The 23921-nt window shown below is 32.8% G+C and overlaps 1 protein-coding gene across 5 annotated transcripts in view; it reads left to right on the forward strand.

Annotated features, from left to right (window-relative positions):
* LOC114340791 (3-ketoacyl-CoA thiolase, mitochondrial) overlaps window positions 1–23921 on the forward strand; it is a 51138-nt gene that overhangs the window by 9978 nt on the left and 17239 nt on the right. For 2 of the 5 annotated variants that reach the window (XM_028291566.2, XM_028291563.2), the window contains exons 3-5: window positions 1533–1664; window positions 7333–7600; window positions 19312–19487. In XM_028291566.2, the coding sequence (XP_028147367.1) occupies window positions 1533–1664; window positions 7333–7600; window positions 19312–19487 (576 nt within the window). Of the gene's footprint in view, window positions 1–1532; window positions 1665–7332; window positions 7601–11406; window positions 11675–13139; window positions 13408–19311; window positions 19488–23921 lie in introns of all 5 variants that reach the window. The other 3 variants (XM_028291565.2, XM_028291562.2, XM_028291564.2) reach the window with 2 other exon arrangements.

A 23921-nucleotide genomic window follows, 5' to 3' on the forward strand; every position in this document is an offset into this window, starting at 1 on the left:
TTTTAATTGCTAATCAAGCGTGCGCGACACTATTTTTCACTGACAGTATGGTGCAAATGAAAGGAATAAATTCGTTATTTCGTAAACCGGTGAGTTTAAGGAAAAATCCCGAAACAGGTCGATTTTTATTTTTAAATTATGATACTGTGGCATATATGATATACTAGTGACGTCATCCGTCTGGGCGTGATGACGTAATCGATGATTTTTTTAAATGAGAATAGGGGTCGTGTGGTAGCTCATTTGAAAGGTTCTTCAATTCTCTATTCAGTAATGTAAACATTTACATAATTATTTATACAGGGTGTCCTTCTACTTCTTTTTTTGTCAAATAATTTAATTTAATAAAAAATTATTGGACACCCTGTATAAATGATTATGTAAATGTTTATAATACTGAATAGAGAATTGAAGAACCTTTCAAACGAGCTACCACACGACCCCTATTCTTATTTAAAAAAATAATCGATTACGTCATCACGCCCAGATGGATGACGTCACTAGTATACCATATATGCCACAATATCATAACTTAAAAATAAAAATCGACCTGTTTCGGGATCTTTCCTTAAAGTCGCCGGTTTACGAAATAACGAATTTATTCCTTTCATTTGCACCATACTGTCGGTGGAAAATAGTGTCGCGCACGCTTGATTAGCAATTAAAAAACAAAGGAGTTTGAATATTGTATTGCAAAAAACTCTTCGGGATTTCATCAATCGATGTTTAAAGAATATCTATCTACCTTGGCAACATTAAAGTTTTCAGTTTTTCACATAGTTTTTGAGGGTTAAAAATGGCCGATTTCGCAATTTTTCAATTTTTAATCGCTTATATGTCAAAAACTATAATTTTTAGAGAAAAGTCACTAAAGACATTTTCTGTTTGGAATGATCCAAAAAACCTAAAAAAAACTTTTTTCCATGCAAAAAAAATAATTTTAGGAAAAACAAAAAAAATAAACGTTTAAAAAATTTTTGACCACCTTTTGGTCCTAGCAACATGCAAATTTGTTAAAAGGAGTCCTTTTTGAGTAAGATTGTGCAAAAAATCTGAATTAGAATATTTTTCCTAGCGGATGCGCAGTGGCTTTCTGGACTATCAAGGACTAGGTAAGAAATAGAAGAGTAGAATGGAATGATCATACATATAATCCAAACGACAACAAATAGAGTAGTAAGGACGGCCAGAGACGGTTCCCCAATAGAAAGACGATCATTAGGAAAACCACAATAACGATGGAACGACAGCTTACTGGAGGCACATTGAAAATGTGCCTCCAGTTTGTGTAGACATGTGTCATGTCTACACAAACAGAAGAAGATTTTCGTGACTGGGATACTACATATACTATAGCAGAGGGGCTCCAGTTTTAGGGCGCCCGTTTACCCGTATTTTAAATATGAAATTCGTATATTTCTACACACTTTTGTTTGATCTCCACTCCCTCTCTCTTTCTCTCACACACACACTCGCTCCCTCTCTCTCTCTTTCTTTCTTGTTTTAATAAATTACCAATTTAAATTTTTTAGTCTGTAGCAGCTGATGGTGGTTTCCTTGCAAGACACGTATTGCTCAAATCAGGTATTCCTTTAGAAAAACCCGCCTTTTCAGTGAATAGGCTATGTGGTTCTGGATTCCAGTCTCTTATTAATGGATTACAAGTGAGTATAAGAAATAAATTATTGTTTCCGACAACATATTTAAAATGAGTAATTTATATAGAATCTCGTATAAAGAGATCATTATGTTAATTGTTGGATTATTTAAATTATAAATTTATATAGGGGTAATTATCTTAATTGTTGTTTTATCTAGATACGAATTTCCCACTTTAGGAACTTCTTGTTAATATTAGTATTTCATTAAGCGTTTTAAAAGAAATCTCATTTGAGTCCACTAGATCCAAAACTATGTTGTTCTGAAGCTATTTTCTTCTGGCATTTTTGTAATTAACTATTTTTAATGGGAAATAAGCCACAGTTTTACTAAAAAATGATTTTATTAACGTTTCAACGTCCAAATCGGATGCCGTTGTCAAAATACAAAAAATATTAATTAAAAATACAAATATTTTTTGTACTTTGACAACTGCATCCAATTTGGACGTCGAAACGTTGATAAAATCATTTTTTTAGTAAAATTGTGGCTTATTTCCCATTAAAAATAGTTAATTCCAAAACTCTGTATTTGCAAAAGTTGTAAAAATTGAGTTTCAGCTGACAGTTATTTGTCACATGTTATAGATATCTGCTGATGTAGAAATTCAGCTGCAAAGTAAGGCATTTGCTAAGAAATAGGCATTAGAAATCTTGAGTCAGATGCAAAACTCTGTATATGTGTGCGTATGCCAGTTGCATAACTGTGTAATTGCAACTGGCCAAACGTTTACATTGTTGAGTCACATGACACCTCACATGTGCACATGTCAATTACGCCTCATACGCAATTCTGACATAGGCTTTAGCAAGTCTATAATACGAAAAGGGAAAAATATTTCTTTATTGAAACCTAATCTACAACATATTGGATGTTCATTGAAAGGAGATAAATCGTCCATAGACACTCTCATTAGCAAACATTTTGGTGAAAATTGGAGAGACCAGCCGGATCTCACAATTTATAAAAGAAAGATATACATATCGTCGCTGATTTGCAAAAAGGGGCCAAGTGACATTTTATTCAAAAGAGGGACTATGTGCAAAAATGATAGGTACGAAGGTTATACCTATTCTGTAAAAAGGGGTCAAGTGTATTACTTACTGTTGTTGAGATAGTCACATAATTTTTTGGTGCCAAGTAACATTTTTTTTTAAACTGGTTGTCTAAAGTGGAGCTAAGTTCCACAATTTGGTAAAAATATAAAAATGTTACGTGGCCCCTTTTTGCAAATAAGCGACGATATGGTAAGAGAGGTCTATTCGGCAAATGTCAGGAATCCACAGCTGTGAAATGCTTCGAAATGCTGCTAAAAACAGAATAATACAATCTTGACTATCTAACATCTCACCTGACAAGACAATGTACGGTAGACGCTTACGCAGAAATGCACGGCACTTTAAGAATAGAAGAAGAAAGAAATCAACTTTCCAGGAATGCTATGTCCCTACTCGAAACTACATCCAAACCTGCGTTGGTCGGCAGACACCAGCTAACTGAGCTAACAGAAGAACTTCACAGAAATCAGAAATCCAGTTGAATTAACGGAGACAGTAGCAACAATGGTCACCAAAATAACAGACGACGAAGGGGATGAAGTAGGTACTTCAACAAATAAAGAAAGGAAAAGCAGTTGGATCGGATGATATTCCTGGGGAAGTGTGGAGAGCATTAGGTGAGACAGGAAAAAGTTGGCTAACAGGTTTATTTAATAGAGTTATTAGGTCTGGATCCCGCGTATGAAAAAAAAGTTGATTAATAGCAAGCTGAAAATTTGTTAATAGCTTAAGGGTGTCTAGTCGGATAAACTTTGATATATGGGAACACTGGAACAGGGGCAGTTTTAATTGTGGAACAGGTTAATAATATTTATCACCAAATGGGCATTTTAATGATTGGAACATGTAGAATATGCCAAATGACAGGAATTATGAAAGCTGATAAATAGCAGTCTGATTTTTGCATGAGAGTTTAATCTCTGTTCGGAGAGTTTAAGTCTATTCTGTCGGACAAAATAAATGTGCCGCTTTCGTGCTATGACCGTTCCAAATTTTTAACCTGTTCCACAATTAAAACTGCCCCTGTTCCAGTGTTCCCATATACCAAAGTTTATCCGACTAGACACCCTTAAGCTATTAACAAATTTTCAGCTTGCTATTAATCAACTTTGTTTTCATACGCGGGATCCAGACCTATATGGAAGTGGGACATAATATGCCAGACAAATGGAAAAGCAGTATATTAGTGTCTGCTTACAAAACAAGGGATATAATATATTATACAACAATGCACAAACTACAAAGTCATAAATAAATACAGTCACACAATGAAAATATGCGAGCGCGTAATTGATAGACGAATATGCGAAGAAACTGAAATATTGGATAATCAGTATATTTACTTTTTGTTTAGTGGATAATTTAAAAACGTCAAAGACATAGTGCTTAAATACATGCAGTATAAGGATTTGCATTTAGTCTTGTTGCAGATATTAGCAACAGTGTAAACTCTATGGGTAATTAATTTATAAAAAATGTACTTACCGCATTTGTCATCTACACCATCGATATGCTCTTTTGATCTCAGGTTAGTTTATTGTTTCATGTTTATTATACAATACCTTTTACCGTTTAAATTTATATGTCTTCGATGATTTGAGGTATAGAGGCTTCAGCCAGGAAATTGGATATTATAGATACTTGATAGAAATATGTATATAATTTTTGAAGTTATACTTCTTTAGGAGCGATCGGGAAAAATGTTGAGAGTGAAATTTAATAAAAGCGACAGTATGAAGTACGCGCATACCGACAGTATGACGTTGCTAAATTTTTTAGTTTAAGATGAATAAGGGCTTAACTAAAATAACTAATTTATAATAATAAATACTTATACAAATAAAATATCTTTATAACCTTAATTCTATTTATAGTCCTTGGGCCCACCATTTAAAGAATGTTACCTCCTTCATGAGACTTTTTATTCGGTTATTTTTGTCAAGTCGGACTTTTCTATTTCGGAAAATTTTCGGGAGGGGGCCTTTCGTGAATATAATTAACGGTAATATAGTCCAACTCTAAGGATACTCCAGTTGTCGGACGCAACAAAGTTTAGAAACCTCTATACAGGGTGCGCCAAACCTTTGGTTTTCTTTGATTACAGCTAAATTATGGGATATACAAAAAATGTTTTTAACAAAATTAATGTATATTGAAGCCGTCTATAATTTAAAATTATTTTCGATTATACAGGGTGAGTCAGAACGACGGTACGAACCAAAGTTGTGTTTTTTTTATATGGAACACCCTATATATTAAATCATTTTTAAATATATTTTTTAAAAATATTAAGAATTTATATAAGGTATTATAGGCCTGAAGTTAACAATTTTCGAAATATTTACACTTTTATTGAGAAAGATGGTAATATTCAAAGGGCTGTGAGTTAGGCTTTCAATGTAATAAAAATTTAAATGACATGTCAAAAGCTTTTTTAGTATACTGTTATTTTTAAATAAATTAACATATTATTTGACATAGCCATAAAATATACAGTTTATATTTATAGCCACAAAATTTTCTCAATTTTTTTAAATGGGACACCCTGTATATTAGCATTGCCTGTTGTAGTAAATATTACAACCTTTCTTTTGGTATAAGGTTGTATGTACCTAGCGTGTTTCGTTTTGTAGATATTTAAAAAAAAAACTATAGATTTTACGTTTTTGCGGATTTTTTATTAAAATTTTTTTTTCAAAAAAAAAAAATTATAATCTGGTTTTAGAAACATACAATGAAATATCAAATATGAAAATAAAAACGTAATTAAAGATTAAAATAAATCGTATATTGCTACAATTCAATTGATTTAATAACTTAATATTATTTTACAAAAAATATTTTACCATACTAATGAATGGATAAATTAGTTACTAAATTAAATAAACAACCAAATTTGATATCTACCCTAGTAATTTTTCTACAACAGCAACTTTTCTGTACCAAATTAATTGTTAGTTATATTATTGTATTTACGAGTAAGATCAGTTAAACTTTTAATTTACATTTTAAATTTACTTACATCTTGAGAACGTAATAATTATACAGTATGCTTTGAAACAAATGAATGTTAAATGTATCAGCCAAATTATTTATTAGTATAAATAGTATTAAATGGTGTCACAATAGCTGCTAATACTTTTGTATAGTATTTTTACTACAAAAGCGATATTACGTAGGTCAAAATTTTTGTTTATAATAAACAAAGTTTATAATAAACATGGCAATAATGAAAAGTCACATTCTAATGTTTTGACAGTTCTCTTACGTCAAAAATTTTGACCTACGTAATATCGCTTTTGTAGTAAAAATACTATAGTTGAAATTTTTGCAACAATTTTTTAATATTTTAAATTTTAATTTTTCAACCGACCAATTGATGGATATGACATTTGTTTTGGGCGAAACCATTAGAAATTATTACCAGCTTTTGTGACACGACTACATAGATACTATTTACTTCATAATATACTTCTATAACGTTCATTTGTTTCAAAGCATACTTTATACGTTCTCAAGATGTAGGTAAATTAAAAAGTTATTAACTGATCTTACTCATAAATACAAATTAACTAACAAAATTGGGTACAATAAAGTTACTAGGGTAGAAAAATTTCTAGGGTAGATTTTAAAATTGGTTGTTTAATTTAATAATTAATTTATTCATATTAATTACTTATTAGTATGGTAAAATATTGTTTGTAACATAATTATAAAGTTATTAAATTCAGTTAAGTTGCACTTGCATACGTTTTATTTTAATCTTTAATTACGTTCTTATTTTCATATTTGATATTTTAGTGTGTTTCTAAAATCAGATTAAAATTTTTTTTGCAAAAAATTTAATAAAAATTATCGCGGATATAAAATATATGCGAAACGTAAAATCTATAGTTCTTTTTTAAATATTTACAAAACAAAACATGCTATGTACATACAACCTTATACCAAAAGAAAGGTTGTAATATGGACTACAAAATGCAATACTAATATACAGGGTGTTCCATAAAAAAATGAGAAAATTTTGTATTTGCAAATAGTGATCACACTGTATATTTGATGGCTATAAGTAAAAAATATTAAATTATTTAAAAATGACACTATATTATAAAAACTTTGACCTATCACTTAAATTTTTATTACCTTGGAAACATAATATTACCATTTTTCTCAATAAAAATGTAAATATTTCGAAAATTTTAGGCCTATAAGACCTTATACAAATTTTTCATATTTTTAAAAACTATAGGTATTTAAAAATGATCTAATATATATTTCCATTAAAAAAAACACCACTTTGGTTCGTACCGTCGTTCTGACTTACCCTATATAATCGAAAATAATTTTAAATTATAGACGGTTTTGATATATTTTAGTTTTGTTAAAAACATTTTTTTGTATATCCCATAGTTCAGCCGTAATCAAAGAAAACCAGAGGTTTAGCGCACCCTGTATTTACGAAACGTCCTCCTCCCGAAAATTTTCCTTATTAGAAAAATTGTCCGACTCGACATGAATAACTGAATAAAAGTTTCATGAGGGAGGTAATAAATTTCTTTTAAATGGTGGGCCCAAGACCTTTAATCAGATTTACTTAAAAATCATTTTTATCTAGGATATAACCACGGGTGTCGCGGAAATAGCTCTAACAGGAGGTGTAGAAAACATGTCAGCCTCCCCCTATATCGTTCGCAACATCCGGTTCGGCAACATTCCTTTAGGCGTTAGCCCCGTACTAGAAGACAACGTCACAGTCAGCGGATTGGACACTATGTGTGGCTTAACCATGGCCCTAACGGCCGAAAAGCTTGGAGAACAGTTCAAGCTGTCCAGAGATGAGGTGGAACAGTTTTCGTTTAGTTCCCAACAGCGCTGGAAAGCAGGTGATTGTTGTTGTTATTTTGTTATGGCTTTGTTATGTACGGGAAGCAGCTTGTGTATACTGTTCATTTTGACTTGTGGTGTCGTTTTTACTTCGATAAACATTTACTCAATTGATTTGTTACTATCACAGTTATGTATATGGGTTTGGCTGGTTATGATCTCTTAAATTCAGTGCTCTTGGGATTGGCTGTATTGTCAGTGTTGTAATTATTTTAACTTCACCAATTGTTAGTTTAACATTTGACATAGATATAAACTGTTGTTTTATGAATTTACTCAATAATGATGGTATTCATTATACTTAAAAGCTAGACTGTGACATCTTATGTTTAAACACGGAGGACAGCAGATCGCGCCAATAGGGCTTTTCATCGATTGTCATTTGTTTCGAGCTTCTGTCAAAGGTTGTATAATTAATCTGTGTATAATATTAATATACACAGATTATACGACATATGACAGAAGCTCGAAACAAATGACTGAATGAAAAGCCCTATGTGCAGAAAATAGTTTAGTAACATGTGGTCTGAGAAACAAATGCCTGAGGAATGAAGCCTATGCTTAATATGGCCGTTGTACAATAAGGGGAACTAACTAGAATGCAATAACTACGCAGAATAACTCTACTAAAAACCGAATCTTGCATGGGAGATTGAAGCCTTTACTGAAGGGTTCCTAGGAGAATAGTCAGGTTTCAGGCGTGAACTAGTAAAAAGATCTTTACAGCACGCCAAATTCTCGAATAGGCGGAAGAGTTTATTACAAATATGTACCATCTGTTTGTCGATTTTAAATAGGCATATGACAGTGTCATGAGACGAAATCTTTACAACGCTATGATTAAGTTAAAAATTCCAAAATGCTCATATGACTTTGATAACGACAACAAAGAAAGGATAGCGAAAACACATTTTATGAAAAGGAAAATGTTGAATGTCAAACTATCAGATAGAAAAATAAATAGTTGGATTTGTAATAAAACCATGGTAAACTCTTTACTACAAGGCAATGGCTACACATTCTCTGTTGTATGTATGTGAAAGCTGGGTATTAATGCAATGAAATGACTCTACAATAATAGCGCTACAGACCTTGGTCCCTGGCTCCCAAAAGCTTAGTTATTTCCCTCCACTTTTTCCGGTCTTCTTCTTTTTTCCCCATTTCTCCCCCCTTCAGTATTATTCTAACATTTCTATTTTCTGACATTCGTATAATTTATATATCCTCATTATTTCTTTATTTGTTCGTCTTCTCCAAATATTCTCTGCCATCTGTATTCACACACAAATTTTTCTGAACACCTTTCTTTCCCACATCTCTACTTTCTTTTCTTCTCGCTGTTGTCATAATCCACGTTTCGCTGACATACACCACATCCCATTTTCATCTTATTGCCAATTCTCATTTCCCTCTAGTTCCCATTCTTCTTCTTCTTCTGGTTCCTATTTGTTTCGTATGTTGGAAATCGTATTGGCAATTACAACCTTGCTCGCTGTGACTCGAAACAGTTCCGTTGAAGTTTTCTTAAACCATGTTCTCAAATTCCGCAGCCATGATATTCTCCTTCTACCGGGTCATCGTTTACCTTTGACTTTACCTTCCAATATGGACTGCAGCAGGGAGTAACGGTGCAGATTTCTCATAACGTGTCCCAGATAGGTACTGCAATTCTATGCGTTTGATGGTAAACACAATCTCCGGTTCCTTCTTCATTATTCCTAGTACTTCCTTGTTCGTGATCCTTGCTGTCCATGATATTCTCAGCATTCTTCATAACGCCACATCTCAAATGCTTCAAGTTTACCATTATTGGTCTCTTTTTAACAGATCTTTGAAGTATTCCGCCCATCTGTATCATTTTTTCGGATGGGAGTAAACTTTCTTTGTTTCTGCAATACTTTGTATTATTCTTTTTAGTTTTTTTTGGATTTCTTAACTTCTTTACTAGATCAATAAGAAAATAAATAATACAGAACAAAATGAAAACAACATGAGAGGTACAACAAATCACCTAATAGTCCAGAAAGCCACTGCGTATCCGCTAGGAAAAATATTCTGATTCGGATTTTTTGCACAATCTTACTCAAAAAGGACTCCTTTTAACAAATTTGCATGTTGCCATTACCAAAAGGTGGTCAAAAATTTTTTAAACGTTTTTTTTTTGTTTTTTTTCCTAAAATTATTTTTTTTGCATGGAAAAAAGTTTTTTTTAGGTTTTTTTGGATCATTCCAAACAGAAAAGGTCTTTAGTGACTTTTCTCTAAAAATTATAGTTTTTGACATATAAGCGATTAAAAATTGAAAAATTGCGAAATCGGCCATTTTTAACCCTCAAAAATTATGTGAAAAACTAAAAATTTGAATGTTGCCAAGGTAGATAGATATTCTTTAAACATCGATTGATGAAATCCCGAAGAGTTTTTTGCAATACAATATTCAAAACTCTTTTGTTTTTTAATTGCTAATCAAGCGTGCGCGACACTATTTTCCACCGACATGCGAGAGTATAGTGCAAATGAAAGGAATAAATTCGTTATTTCGTAAACCCGCGACTTTAAGGAAAAATCCCGAAACAGGTCGATTTTTATTTTTAAGTTATGATATTGTGGCATATATGGTATACTAGTGACGTCATCCGTCTGGGCGTGATGACGTAATCGATGATTTTTTTAAATGAGAATAGGGGTCTTGTGGTAGCTCGTTTGAAAGGTTCTTCAATTCTCTATTCAGTAATGTAAACATTTACATAATTATTTATGCAGGGTGTCCTACTTCTTTTTTGTCAAATAATTTAATTTAATAAAAATTTTTTGGACACCCTGTATAAATAATTATGTAAATGTTTATATTACTGAATAGGGAATTGAAGAACCTTTCAAATGAGCTAGCACACGACCCCTATTCTCATTTAAAAAAATCATCGATTACGTCATCACGTTCAGATGGATGACGTCACTAGTATACCATATATGCCACAATATCATAACTTAAAAATAAAAATCGACCTGTTTCGGGATTTTTCCTTAAAGTCGCGGGTTTACGAAGTAACGAATTTATTCCTTTCATTTGAACCATACTGTCGGTGGAAAATAGTGTCGCGCACGCTTGATTAGCAATTAAAAAACAAAGGAGTTTTGAATATTGTATTGGAAAAAACTCTTCGGGATGTCATCAATCGATGTTTAAAGAATATCTACCTACCTTGGCAACATTAAAATTTTCAGTTTTTCACATAATTTTTGAGGGTTAAAAATGGCCGATTTCGCAATTTTTCAATTTTTAATCGCTTATATGTAAAAACTATCATTTTTAGAGAAAAGTCACTAAAGACCTTTTCTGTTTGGAATGATCCAAAAAACCTAAAAAAACTTTTTTCCATGCAAAAAAAATAATTTTAGGAAAAAAACAAAAAAAAACGTTGAAAAATTTTTTGACCACCTTTTGGTCCTGGCAACATGCAAATTTGTTAAAAGGAGTCCTTTTTGAGTAAGATTGTGCAAAAAATCCGAATCAGAATATTTTTTCTAGCGGATGCGCAGTGGCTTTCTGGACTATAAAATAACATGCTGGACTGAGATGGATGCAAATAATTCTTAATGGAGAACGATAGAGGAAAAAGGGGGAGGCCTATATCCAGAAGCTGAATGTTCGTGGCAAATTAGATAATAGACATATTTCTTTTAGGATTAGTATTATACGTATACGGGAAAATAGGCAAATATTTTTGCACCATTTCGCCTTTCACAACAAAGATTTCAGTTTATTTCCTAGATTATATTATTTAACAACTTACTTCGTGTCCTAGGACATAACATTGGGTCTAGCCCAGATTGCCCTAACCGGAGGTGTAGAGCAGATGTCGGGATATCCCTATATCGTTAGAAATATCAGATTCGGGAGCATTCCTTTAGGAACCAGCCCAATCATGGAAGATTCCTTCTGGTACAGTCGGACAGATACCTCTTGTGGTCTATCGATGGCTCTTACGGCTGAAAAACTGGGAGAACAGTTCAGTTTGAACAGAGAAGAAGTAGATCAGTTCAGTTACACGTCCCAGATGAGGTGGAAAGCAGGTGAATCTGGGTGTTTGTGTCTGTATACTAACAGAGATGGAATTAGGGGTTTGTGCTGTTTTAAAAGAATCAACGTTTTGTTTTATTTATAGGTATTTGGAAGATAGGACAGATACATGTTTAATTTCATCAGTAATACACTTTATTGAGGCTTTCCAACTTTTCATAAAGTTTCTTAGTTCACTCCCGACATTATTTAAACATCAATGCACTTTACCGGGGTGTTGATTCTTTTATACAGGGTGTCCCGAAAAGATTGGTCATAAATTATACCACAGATTCTGGGGTCAAAAATAGGTTGATTGAACCTCACTTACTTATATACAATAGTGCACACAAAAAAAGTTACAGCCCTTTAAAGTTACAAAATGAAAATCGATTTTTTTTCATATATCGAAAACTCTCAGAGATTTTTTATTGAAAATTGACATGTGGCATTTTCACGACAGCAATATTTAAAAAAAAAAATTAAGTAAAATTTGTGCACCCCATACAAATTTTATGGGGGATTTGTTCCCTTAAACCCCCCCAAACTTTTGTGTACGTTCCAATTAAATTATTGTTGTGGCACTATTAGTTAAACACATTATTTTTAAAACTTTTTTGCCTCTTAGTACTTTTTCGATAAGCCAGTGTTTATCGAGATATTTTGAATATTTGTCGAATCCACCACATATTTGTATATGGTTAAGTACGGTTATAGAGACCTGTTAATAATCTGAAAATTTATTTATAATTTACATTTTTAGGTATATTTTGAAAAAGAAGCTACATCTCGATAAAAGGTGACTTATGAACAAAAGACTAAGAGACAAAAGTTTTAAAAACATTGTGTTTAACTAATGGTACCACAATAATAGTTTAATTGGAACGTACACAAACATTAGGGGGGTTTAAAGGAACAAAACCCCCATAAAAATTTTACGTAAATATATTGAAAAAGAAGCCGCATCTCAATAAAATCTGGCTTATCGAAAAAATAATAAGAGGCAAAAAAGTTTTAAAAACGTTGTGTTTAACTAATGGTACCACAATAATGAATTAATTGGAACGTACACAAAAGTTTGGGGGGGTTTAAGGGAACAAAATCCCCATAAATTTTTTATGGGGTGGATAAATTTCACTATAATTTTGTTTTAAGATGTTCCTGACATAAGAATTATACATGTCCATTTTCAATAAAAAATCTCTAATAATTTTCGATATATTGAAAAAAATCGATTTTCATTTTGTAACTTCAAAGGGCTGTAACTTTTTTTGTGAGCACATTTGTACTAAGGTAAGTTAGGTTCAATCGAACTATTTTTGACCCCAAAATGTGTGGTATAATTTATGACCATTCTTTTCGGGACACCCTGTATTGATGAAGAATAATCTTATGTGCTCTGGTTACCTATTTTTAAAGTTTTCAAGGCATCAAAAGCATACCCAAACCAATTTTTTAACACATCTCTCTGTTGGTTAGGACATATCGACAGGAGTAGCAGAGGTAGCTCTAACGGGAGGCGTGGAAAACATGTCATCTTGTCCCTACATCGTAAGAAACATACGGTTTGGGAACGTTCCACTGGGCACTAGTCCCGTTTTAGAAGACACCTTGTGGTTAAGTGTGCTTGATACGTACTGTAATTTGCCTATGGCTTTGACTGCTGAAAAGCTTGGAGAAAAATTTAAACTAACAAAGGATGAAATCGATGAGTTTGCTTTTAATTCGCAGCAACGGTGGAAAGCAGGTGAATCTTTTATGAGACTTTTTACATAATTTTTAGTAGATTTGTAGATTTTTGGTGCTTTGCATGTAAGCGATGTTCACACAATTTATTCCCAAACACAAAAAAAGTTCGTAGGCACTATCTTACAAGTCTGAATTTATCAGTTGATATTTGGCTTAATATTAGAAAATTTTAATAAAATTTATGTTTGTTTATGTGTTTTCTAACTTTATAACTAACAATTTTGTTGTAGTGTTTTAAGATATGGACAAAAGTATACATCACGGCTTAATATGTTTTTTTCTACTACTAAAACAAAATTTAACACTTGTTCTCTGTTTGGTTGGGGATGTGTTGTGCAACCACTGCTTGGAATGTCGTAAAGGTAGCTTTATTATTATACACAGCTAGTTTTATTATTACAAAATTTTTATTTTTTCGAAAGCAGAAACAAAATTTTTTATGAAGTTTCTGGTTCCCATTGTAAGTACGGAATTTTTTTCTGTTATAAAGATACAACCACTGCTTGGAATGTCGTAAAGGTAGCTTTATTATTATACACAGCTAGTTTTATTATTACAAAACTTGTATTTTTTCGAAAGCAGAATATTTAAACAACATTTTTTATGAAGTTTCTGTAAGTACGGAATTTTTTTCTGTTATAAAGAGACTCCTTGGTCATTGACAGAAAACCTTGAAGCATTTCCATCAATGAGAAGGACAACTAGGTTTATTTCCTAGTTGTTGTCCTTCTCATTGACAATGTTCTGGCATTTCTGGCAATTGTCGTCACTCTGTTGTTTGGCAACTTGAAAATTTATTCTCTTGGGATTCTGTGGATAGAAGTACCACTCACACTAGTGGTGGTCGTAGCTTAGTGGCTATGGTACTGTGTTAACAAGTTGAAAAGCCTGAGTTTGTGGCACAGACATTTTTCAATTTCTAATTTAACTGAGCCGCCACCGTGTTTCGGAGGACACTTAAAGCCATCGGTTCTAACTACGTAAGTAAATACTAAAACATGAGCCAGAAGCTTATACGAATGGAAGATGTACAATATGTCGATTGACCAAACACACACACATACACACACTGCATGGTACTAGTTTTTAAAGCAGAAAACAAGGAATATCTAATCTGGGTTGGTTTATGTCTAACATATGACGAGTCTACATGAAAAAGACGCATAATATGTTCCTAATAAAGAAAAGAGAAAGGAGTATATGAATTGAATAGATAAATTTTAAATGTTCATCATTTAAAGCATAGCAAGTCGATGATAAGTCGGAAATTGAAATTTACTAAACACAACAGCAAGTGACAGTAAGTAGCTATTGCTCCTATTACGGGCTAAAATTTGAGTTATTAAATATGTGTTTTATCTCGCCAGGTATTAATGACGCACGGGTAAAGACTCGTGGACTCAACTGTAGTTGAAGCTATAAGTTGGTATTGACCGTCACCCGATATTTTAGAACACATACTATAGACAATTTCAGGTTTTGGATCACTAATAAACAGAAACGAACAAAACCAACAGATCTTAAAAAATAATGGCTAAAGCTTATAGGGTAAATTAATGCTTTGAGTCTAACTAAGATACCCACGTGCAAAGATAATATCCAGCACCATAAAAATACTTATACAGGGTGTCCCGAAAAGATTGGTCATAAATTATACCACACATTCTTGGGTCAAAAATAGTTCGATTGAACCTAACTTGCCTTAGTACAAATGTGCTCATAAAAAAAGTTACAGCCCTTTGAAGTTACAAAATGAAAATCGATTTTTTTCAATATATCGAAAACTATTAGAGATTTTTTATTGAAAATGAACATGTATCATTCTTATGGCAGGAACATCTTAAACAAAATTATAGTGAAATTTGTCCACCCCATAAAAAATTTATGCTGATTTTGTTCCCTTAGACCCCCCCCCCCCAAACTTTTGTGTACGTTCCAATTCATTATTGTGGTACCATTAACAACGTTTTTAAAACTTTTTTGCCTCCTACTATTTTTTCGATTAGCCAGTTTTTATCGAGATGCGGCTTCTTTTTCAATATATTTACGTAAAAATTTTATGGGGGTTGTGTTCCTTTAAACCCTCCAAATGTTTGTGTACGTTTTAATTAAACTATTATTGTGGTACCATTAGTTAAATACAGTGTTTTTAAAACTTTTGCTTCTTGGTCTTTTTTTTCATAAGTCACCTTTTATCGAGATGTAGCTTCTTTTTCAAAATATACCTAAAATGTAAATTATAAACAAATTTTCAGACTATTAACAGGTCTCTATAACTGTACTTAACCATATGCAAATATGTGGTGGATTCGACAAATATTCAAAATATCTCGATAAACACTGGCTTATCGAAAAAGTAATAAGAGGCAAAAAAGTTTTAAAAACATTGTCTTTAACTAACGGTGCCACAATAATAATTTAATTGAAACGTACACAAAAGTTTGGGGGGGTTTAAGGGAACAAAACCCCATAAAATTTTTATGGGGTGCACAAATTTCACTTTAATTTTTTTTTTTAAGATGTTGCTGCCATAAATGTGCCACATGTGCATTTTCAATAAAAAATCTCTGAGAGTTTTTGATATATGAAAAAAAATCAATTTTCAATTTGTAACTTCAAAGGGCTGTAACTTTTTTTGTGTACACTATTGTATATAGGTAAGTGATGTTCAATCAACCTATTTTTGACCCCAGAATCTGTGGTATAATTTATGACCAATCTTTTCGGGACACCCTGTATATTATACAATAATGATACATACTACATACATAATAAATATACATGGAGCTAAAATTAACTAGATGTTGCTTTTAGTCTAAATTAACTAGACCACACAGCGTGAGGTCGGTGTGTACTGGACAGAGTAACGACTTGGCATGATAGCCAAATGGTGCAAAAAAAATGGAGATTGATACCCTGGCTCATTCCGACACCTAGAGGATGAGAACCAGATAGTGCTTAATGGAGAAAGGCTTAACATCAGACCATAGGTGTCCTATCTGGGTGTAGAATTTTCACTGAAATAGAGAAAACTCATGAGAGAAAGAAAGAAGAATCAATTTCCTAACAGCCTTATGTGGTAGACTAGGAAACACATGTCCACTCACTTTCTGCATACCTACAAAACCTACATTAGACCAGTAATCAAGTACAGAGCCCGCCTTTAATGACCGCAGAAGGGAAAATCCTGAGAAGAATCTTGAACAACACAATCTCTCAGTAAGATATATATTTTCTAAAAATCATCGATAGCTCACCAGGGCGTTGATGATGAGGGCATGTACTCATCAGATATCCCAAGCTAAAAGTTCTTCCCTTCCTACCAGCCAAGCTTCCAGCTTATCAGGCAACGAACTGCCTGATTACTATGACGTCTTAGTTGCTGAAGTTGGAGCATTTTCCGGAAGTTGTTTTTATGACCTTCTTCTTCTTTAAGTACCGTGCCCAAATTTTTAGGCGTGGGTAGCTTCCATAACAATTTGCCGATATCGTTTTCGATCTTGTGCGGCATGTAACAATTGATCTGCTGATAAGCCAGTCCATTGACGAAGGTTTCGGAGCCATAAATATTTCTTTCGACCAATTCCTCTTTTTCCGTCGATCTTTCCATTGAGTATTAACTGCAGCATCCTGTATCTGCTACCTTTCATTATATGCCCCAGATATTCAAGTTTTCTCTTTTTTATCATCTTCATTAAGTCACCTTCGCCTTGACCTACTCTGTTTAAGACTTCTCTGTTTGAAATGCGTTGAACCCAAGATATTCTGAGCATTCTACGATAGGACCACATCTCAAAGGCTTCTAATTTGTTCATCATGTTAACCTTCATGATCCAGGTTTCACATCCATATAGTAATACAGGATACACATAACATTTTAGGAACTTGATTCTTAGTTGTAAGTTCAGCTGAGAGTTGCTCAGAATAGATCTAAGTTTCATAAATGCTCCTCTTGCAATTTCTATACGAGTTTTAATTTCTTCATCCGGATTTAGTGTCTCGTTTATCCAACATCCTAGGTATTTAAAATGGTTAACTTTTGTTATTGATTCATCATTGACAATTAGTTGCATAGGGCCGACGTCTTGTTTACTAACCACAAGTAACTTTGTCTTTGTCGCATTTATGTTAAGTCCGTTATTGGAGCATTCGCTAGTGACTCGATCTATAAGGAATTGAAGATCTTCGATATTTTCAGCCATGATCGCGGTGTCGTCTGCATATCTGATGTTGTTAATAGTTTCTCCCCCGATTCTAACTCCACATTGTCCTTCCAAGGCTTCATTAAAAATTATTTCTGAGTATACGTTAAACAAAGTTGGGGATAACACACAACCCTGTCTGACACCTCTTTGAATGCAAATTTTGTCTGTTTCTTTGCCGTCTACCAGAATAGAAGCTTCTTGATTCCAATATAGATGTTATAAAAGTCTCAGATCTTTATCGTCTATTCCAATCATTTCTAGATATTCAAACAACCTATTATGTTGAACTCTATCAAACGCCTTCTCAAAATCTATAAAGCAGACGTAAATTGGTTTCTGTACTTCCCATGATCGTTGAAGTAATGTTAACATTGAGAACAAAGCTTCCCTTGTTCCCAATCCTTCTCTGAAACCGAATTGTTTGTTTCCCATTGTCTCTTCACATTTCTGCTTGATTCTATTAAGAATTATCTTAAGAAGTAGCTTGAGAGAGTGGCTCATGAGACTAATTAGTCTAAAGTCTTTACATGATGATGTATTAGGCTTTTTTGGGAGTGGAATAAATGTAGACTCTAACCATATCTGTGGCATCATGCCAGTCTCGTATATATGGTTATAAATGTTTGTTAGTTGTGAGACATTGTCGTCATCCAGAAGTTTGAGCCAGTCTGATGGTATTTGGTCAGGGCCTGGAGATTTCCCATTTTTGCTCTGTTTGATGGCTTTCTCTACTTCCGCTTTTAAAATACTTGGACCAGTATTCGTATACTTTGTGGTGTTAAGTGGTGGCCTCGTATCCAGGAAGAGCTCTTTTATATAGTTAGTCCATTCTTCCTTTTTTTCATTTAAGTCGAGAATTATTTTACCTTTGGAGTTTCTCATAAAGTGAGGAGTTCTTTTTCTCTGAGTGTAGGTAATTTCTTTAAGCTTTTTATGTATATTAAACTCGTCATGTTTTCTTTGTAGTTCTTCCATTTCACGACATCTTTGTTCCATCCAGTCCTCTTTTGCTCGCTTAACCTCGTATCTTATTTGTCGATATATCTCTCTATACCGAATCTCGTCTTTGTTTTTCCAATTTCTTCTTTGTTTTTATGACCGCAGAAGGGAAAATCCTGAGAAGAATCTTGAACAACACTATCTCTCAGTAAGATATATTTTTTCTAAAAGTCATCGGTAGCTCACCAGGGCGTTGATAATGAGGGCATGTACTCAGCAGATATCCCAAGCTAAAAGGTCCCTTCCTACCAGCCAAGCTTCCAGCTTATCAGGCAACGAACTTCCTGATTACTATAGCGTCTTAGAAGCTGAAGTTGAAGCATTTTCCGGAAGTTGTTTTTCTTCTTTAAGTGCCATCTCCGCGACGACGGTTGGCAATCGTCATGGCTATTCTGACCTTCGAGCCAGCTGCTCTCAACAGTAGCCTTGAGCTGGAACCAAACCATTCTGTAAGGTTCTTCAACTATGAAACGCGTCTCCTTCATACGCTTCTCCTACCCTCTATTTTTCCTTGAATTATGAGCCTCAAGATATATCTTTCTCCTCTCATCACATGTCCAAGATATTGAAATTTTGTTGTTGTTTTTAAAGAATTTGTTAAATTTCTTTTTAAATAATATTATATCAACATGTTTTAAATAATATTATAATTATATCAACATGCCAACAAAACTAATATATTAATTTTGTGTTACTAGCTCAAGATGCTGGAAAGTTCAAAGATGAAATCGTACCCGTTCCAATTAAGGAGAAAAAGGAGATGGTCAACTTTGAAGTTGATGAGCATCCAAGACCGTGGACTACCCTGGATATGTTAAAGAAACTGCCCACAATATTTAAAAAGGACGGATTGGTCACAGCTGGAACAGCTTCAGTAAGTAATAAATTATGATAGTTCTTTTATTTTGCATTATTACAAAAATTACTCAGAAGTGTTGATAAAGATTAAAAACTGATGCCAAAGATGTTGGTTTGAAATCTGGATATTAAGTGTAGTCAATTTAGAGATGTTACGCAATATTGGCATGGTATTTTCATTCGGTGTAAATGACCCCACCAACTCAACTGTTTCTGTTCTATAAACACCAATGTGGATTGTATTTTCAGTCCGTTCCTAATTTCGGTGTTTCTTTCCATTTTATCCATTTTAGTAGCACCTTTAACTATTCTTAAAACCTCCATCTCTATAGCCTGTATCTTGCTCTTTTGCTGTTCCGTTAGTACCCATGATAGTATCTTGTAAATTATAGATCTCTCATTTCAACTTTTGACATGTGACTAGTATACATTTGGATTTTTTTGTGTTTAAAAAATGTATTCATCATCATTATCACCACACAGCCAAATTTGTCCACTGTCGGACATAGACCTCTTCAAGATGTCTCCACTCTTCTCTGTCTTGTGCAGTTGCAATCCAGTTTGTCGCTATTCTTTTAATGTCGTCCGTCGATCTGGTAGGTGGTCTTCTACGACTTCCCTTGTCTGCCCTTGGCCACCACTCTAAAATCTTCTTTGTCCATTTGTTCTCTCTGTCTTGCGACGTGTCCTGACCATTTCCACTTCAACTTCGTAATGCGTTTTATGATGTCTTCCACTCCAGTTCTTCGCCGTATCTCATCATTTCGTATTCTGTCTCTCAAAGTCAGGCCAAGCATGGATCTTTCCATTTTTCGTGCTACTTGTAATTTGCTTATTGATGTTTTAGTCAATTTCGATGTTTCAGTTCCATAAGTGAGCGCCACATAGAAAATTATTTTAAAAATCATCATATCGTATTTACAGACGCATCTAAAAAAGACGATAAAACGTCTTTTGCATTTTGGGACCCTATAGAAAACTATTTCGAGGCAAAAAACTTCTGAGTGAATTTTCAAGTTATTCAGCTGAGCAAATGGGTATATTAGAAGCCTTAAAATATATAAAAAATAGTTTATTTAGTAAGCAAAAAATTTTAATAATATCAGATTGTAAAAGTGTTTTAGATAAACTTAAAAACATATCAACTAATTGTAATATTAATTATCTCTTACTGATTATTTTAGTTAATTGTAAAAACTTGCACGAAGAAGGAAAAATAGTTGTTTGTTTGGGTTAAAGCTCACTGTGGGATTATCCATAATGAAAAAGTAGACATGCTCGCCAAGGAAGCATTAGATTCTGATAATTTTGTAAAATATTAGTTCATTCCAGAAGACCTATATACTATTTCCAAAAATATAATTAGGCAGGAATGGATGGATATATACAGGGTGAGGCAGATAAAAGGCCTATTAGAAATATCTCGAGAACTAAAGGAAACAAAATTATGAAAATTGGAATGAAGGGGTTTTGAAGAGTGATCTCTTTAATGAAAATATTTTCATCGATTTACTACTTCCGGTTATACCGGAAGTGGCTTATAACTTCGTTTTTTTAAATGGAACATCCTGTATATTTTTACATTTTTGGATTCTCCTAGATGTCTTCTTTCTTAAAATATGAGGTTTTGTAATGTTATACAGGGTAGTTTAAAAGATAATTAGGCTTTTTTTCTTAATTTCCTAGCAACATTCACACCCTGTAGAATTGTAGTAGTTTGACATCAAAAACTCTATTTATGTTCAAATGATTTTTAATATGGTCTACTATTGTTAAAAGTTGTTAGTATAGCTAAATGTTGAATTGTACTATACAGGGTTGGTCGAAACTCGGAAAGAGTATTTTCTGAGTTTTCTTAAATGGAACACCCTATATTTTATTATTGTAATGAAATGATATTTTATGCTACTTTTTTATTTCTTAAGCATTCCCTATACCTAACTGCTTTAATTTGTGAGTTATTGGTGATTCAAGCCAAACATTAATTTCAACAAAAAATACGTGAAATTTTATTAGGTTGGCCGTGAAAATATTCAATCACAAATAATTTTTCGGAAATAGATACATATTAATCTGGACTGATCTTTAAAATTGTCAATAGTGGTTGAGCTATCAAAATACCTACGTAGTTAACATTCTTGGCGCGATTAACAATTAAGCACAAATTAAAGCATTTAGGTATAGGAAATGCTTAAGAAATAAAAAAGTACCATAAAATGTCTTTCCATTGCAATACTAAAATACAGGGTGTTCCATTTAAGAACATTCAGAAAATCCTCATTCCGAGTTTCGATCAACCCTGTATACTAAAATTTAACATTTAGCTATACTAATAATTTTTAATAATAGTAGACTACATTAAAAATCATTTTGACATAAATAGAGTTTTTGATATCCAACTACTACAATTCTACAGGGTGTGAAAGTTGCTACGAAATTAATAAAAAAACGTAATCAGCTTTTAAACTACCCCGTATAACATTACAAAACCGCATATTTTATGAAAGAAGACATCGAGTAGAATCTAAAAATGTAAAAATATACAGGGTGTCCCATTTGAAAAAACCAAGTTTTAAGCAACTTCCGGTATAACCGGAAGTGGCAAATTGATGAAAATATTTTTATTAAATAGATCACCCTTCAAAGCCCCTTCATTTCAATTTTCATGATTCTGTTGTCTTTAGTTCTCTAAATATTTCTAATAGGCCAGTTATCTGCCTCACCCTATATATTAGTCATTCCACCAAAGGACTTTTTTTTATAAAAGTATTCAGCCGAAAATTCCTACTAAACCATGGTTCTCTAATGGCATTGCAAAAAAAGATGTAATTCGAATTATTTGTAGAATCAGATTTAATCATTCACTAGCACCTTCACACTTATTCAAATTAAAAATGGTAAATTCCCCAAACTGCGAATGTGGAGAATATAGCTAGCACACTAGAACATATGATATTAAATTGTAATAAAAATAGAACAAAGCTCAATATGTTTATGGAATTAATTATGAAAATGAAATTTTTAGTAAAACCATTCAATCTTTATGAATTAATAGTGTCTAACAATTTAGAAGTTTATAAGTTGTTATATCAACACATAAGCAGTTTAAATATAAGAATTTGAAGTATTAGTTTATAAAGAAAATGTATACCAAAATTGTACATAATTGGAAAAGATAGAAAAAAAAAAGTAAACAAAAAATAAAATAAAAAATCATTTTAATACAAAAAAAGTATTGGTTAAAAAAGATAAAAAAAAGAGACAAAAAAAAGACCAAAAAATCAATAAATAAATAAAAAAAAAAGAATTATGAGCACAACAAAAAAATATAATAATAAAAAAAATATTTAAAAAAAACCAAGAAAAAAATTCAATCACTGGAAGCGACACTGGACAATACGGGAGAAATATAACCACTGGATTCGGAACTGGATATGAAACTGGATAATATTAGAAAACTGTGTACGAACATTAATATTATGTGATTTGCAAGTTTGCCAATTGTAGAATGTAGAATTTTTACCATTCTGAACATTGTTTAAAAACATTATTATTATTGATATAAAATGATAATAAATATTATTTTTTGTTATAAGAATCAAAGGTAAATATGATTAGGCGAATGAAGCCTTAGGTTTCGCAGTCAATATCCCAACCACACACACACATAAGTGAGCGCCGGAAGTAAACACTGGTTAAATGCTTTTATTTTTACCGGTTTTATCAAGGGTCGTTCAACGATCACAAACTTACTTCATTGTATAAGTGACTGGTCTTCATCTTTAAACAATCGACATCCTGTTGATGTAGTCTATTTAGATTTCTCCAAAGCTTTCGATCGTGTTCCCAAACGTCGATTACTAGCTAAATTGGATCACTATGGTATCCGCGGAAAGTTAAACTTTTGGATTCAAAATTTTCTATCAGACAGGTACTTCCGAGTTCGTGTTGGGGAAGCTTATTCACTGGACAAACCAGTCAAGAGTGGAGTTCCACAAGGATCAGTACTTGGACCACTACTATTTTGTATATACACTAGTGATCTTCCTCTTGTTGTATCCAGTAAGGTTTCCATTTACGCAGATGATACTAAATTATATGTGAATCCAGTTATTGACCAACATGTTCTTCAAACCGACCTTGACGCAATATTCAAATGGTCCTCAGAGTGGTTACTTCCACTGAATATTGAAAAATGCGTCATACTACATATTGGCAAAAATAGCCCATTACTACCGTACTTTATTAATGGGCATCCCATAGAGTCAGTAACCTCCCACAAAGATCTTGGAGTGATAGTTAACAGTAACTTAAATTGGTCTGACCATATAGTGTCCGTGTGTAAACGTGCAAATTCTAAACTGTTTCTAATCCGCAAATGTTTTACACGAATATCTCTAACCTCAATGAGTAACCTTTACTCTATATACGTCAGACCTATTCTTGAGTT

The sequence above is a fragment of the Diabrotica virgifera genome, chromosome 1 (assembly GCF_917563875.1).
Source record: "Diabrotica virgifera virgifera chromosome 1, PGI_DIABVI_V3a".
NCBI lineage: Eukaryota > Metazoa > Arthropoda > Insecta > Coleoptera > Chrysomelidae > Diabrotica > Diabrotica virgifera.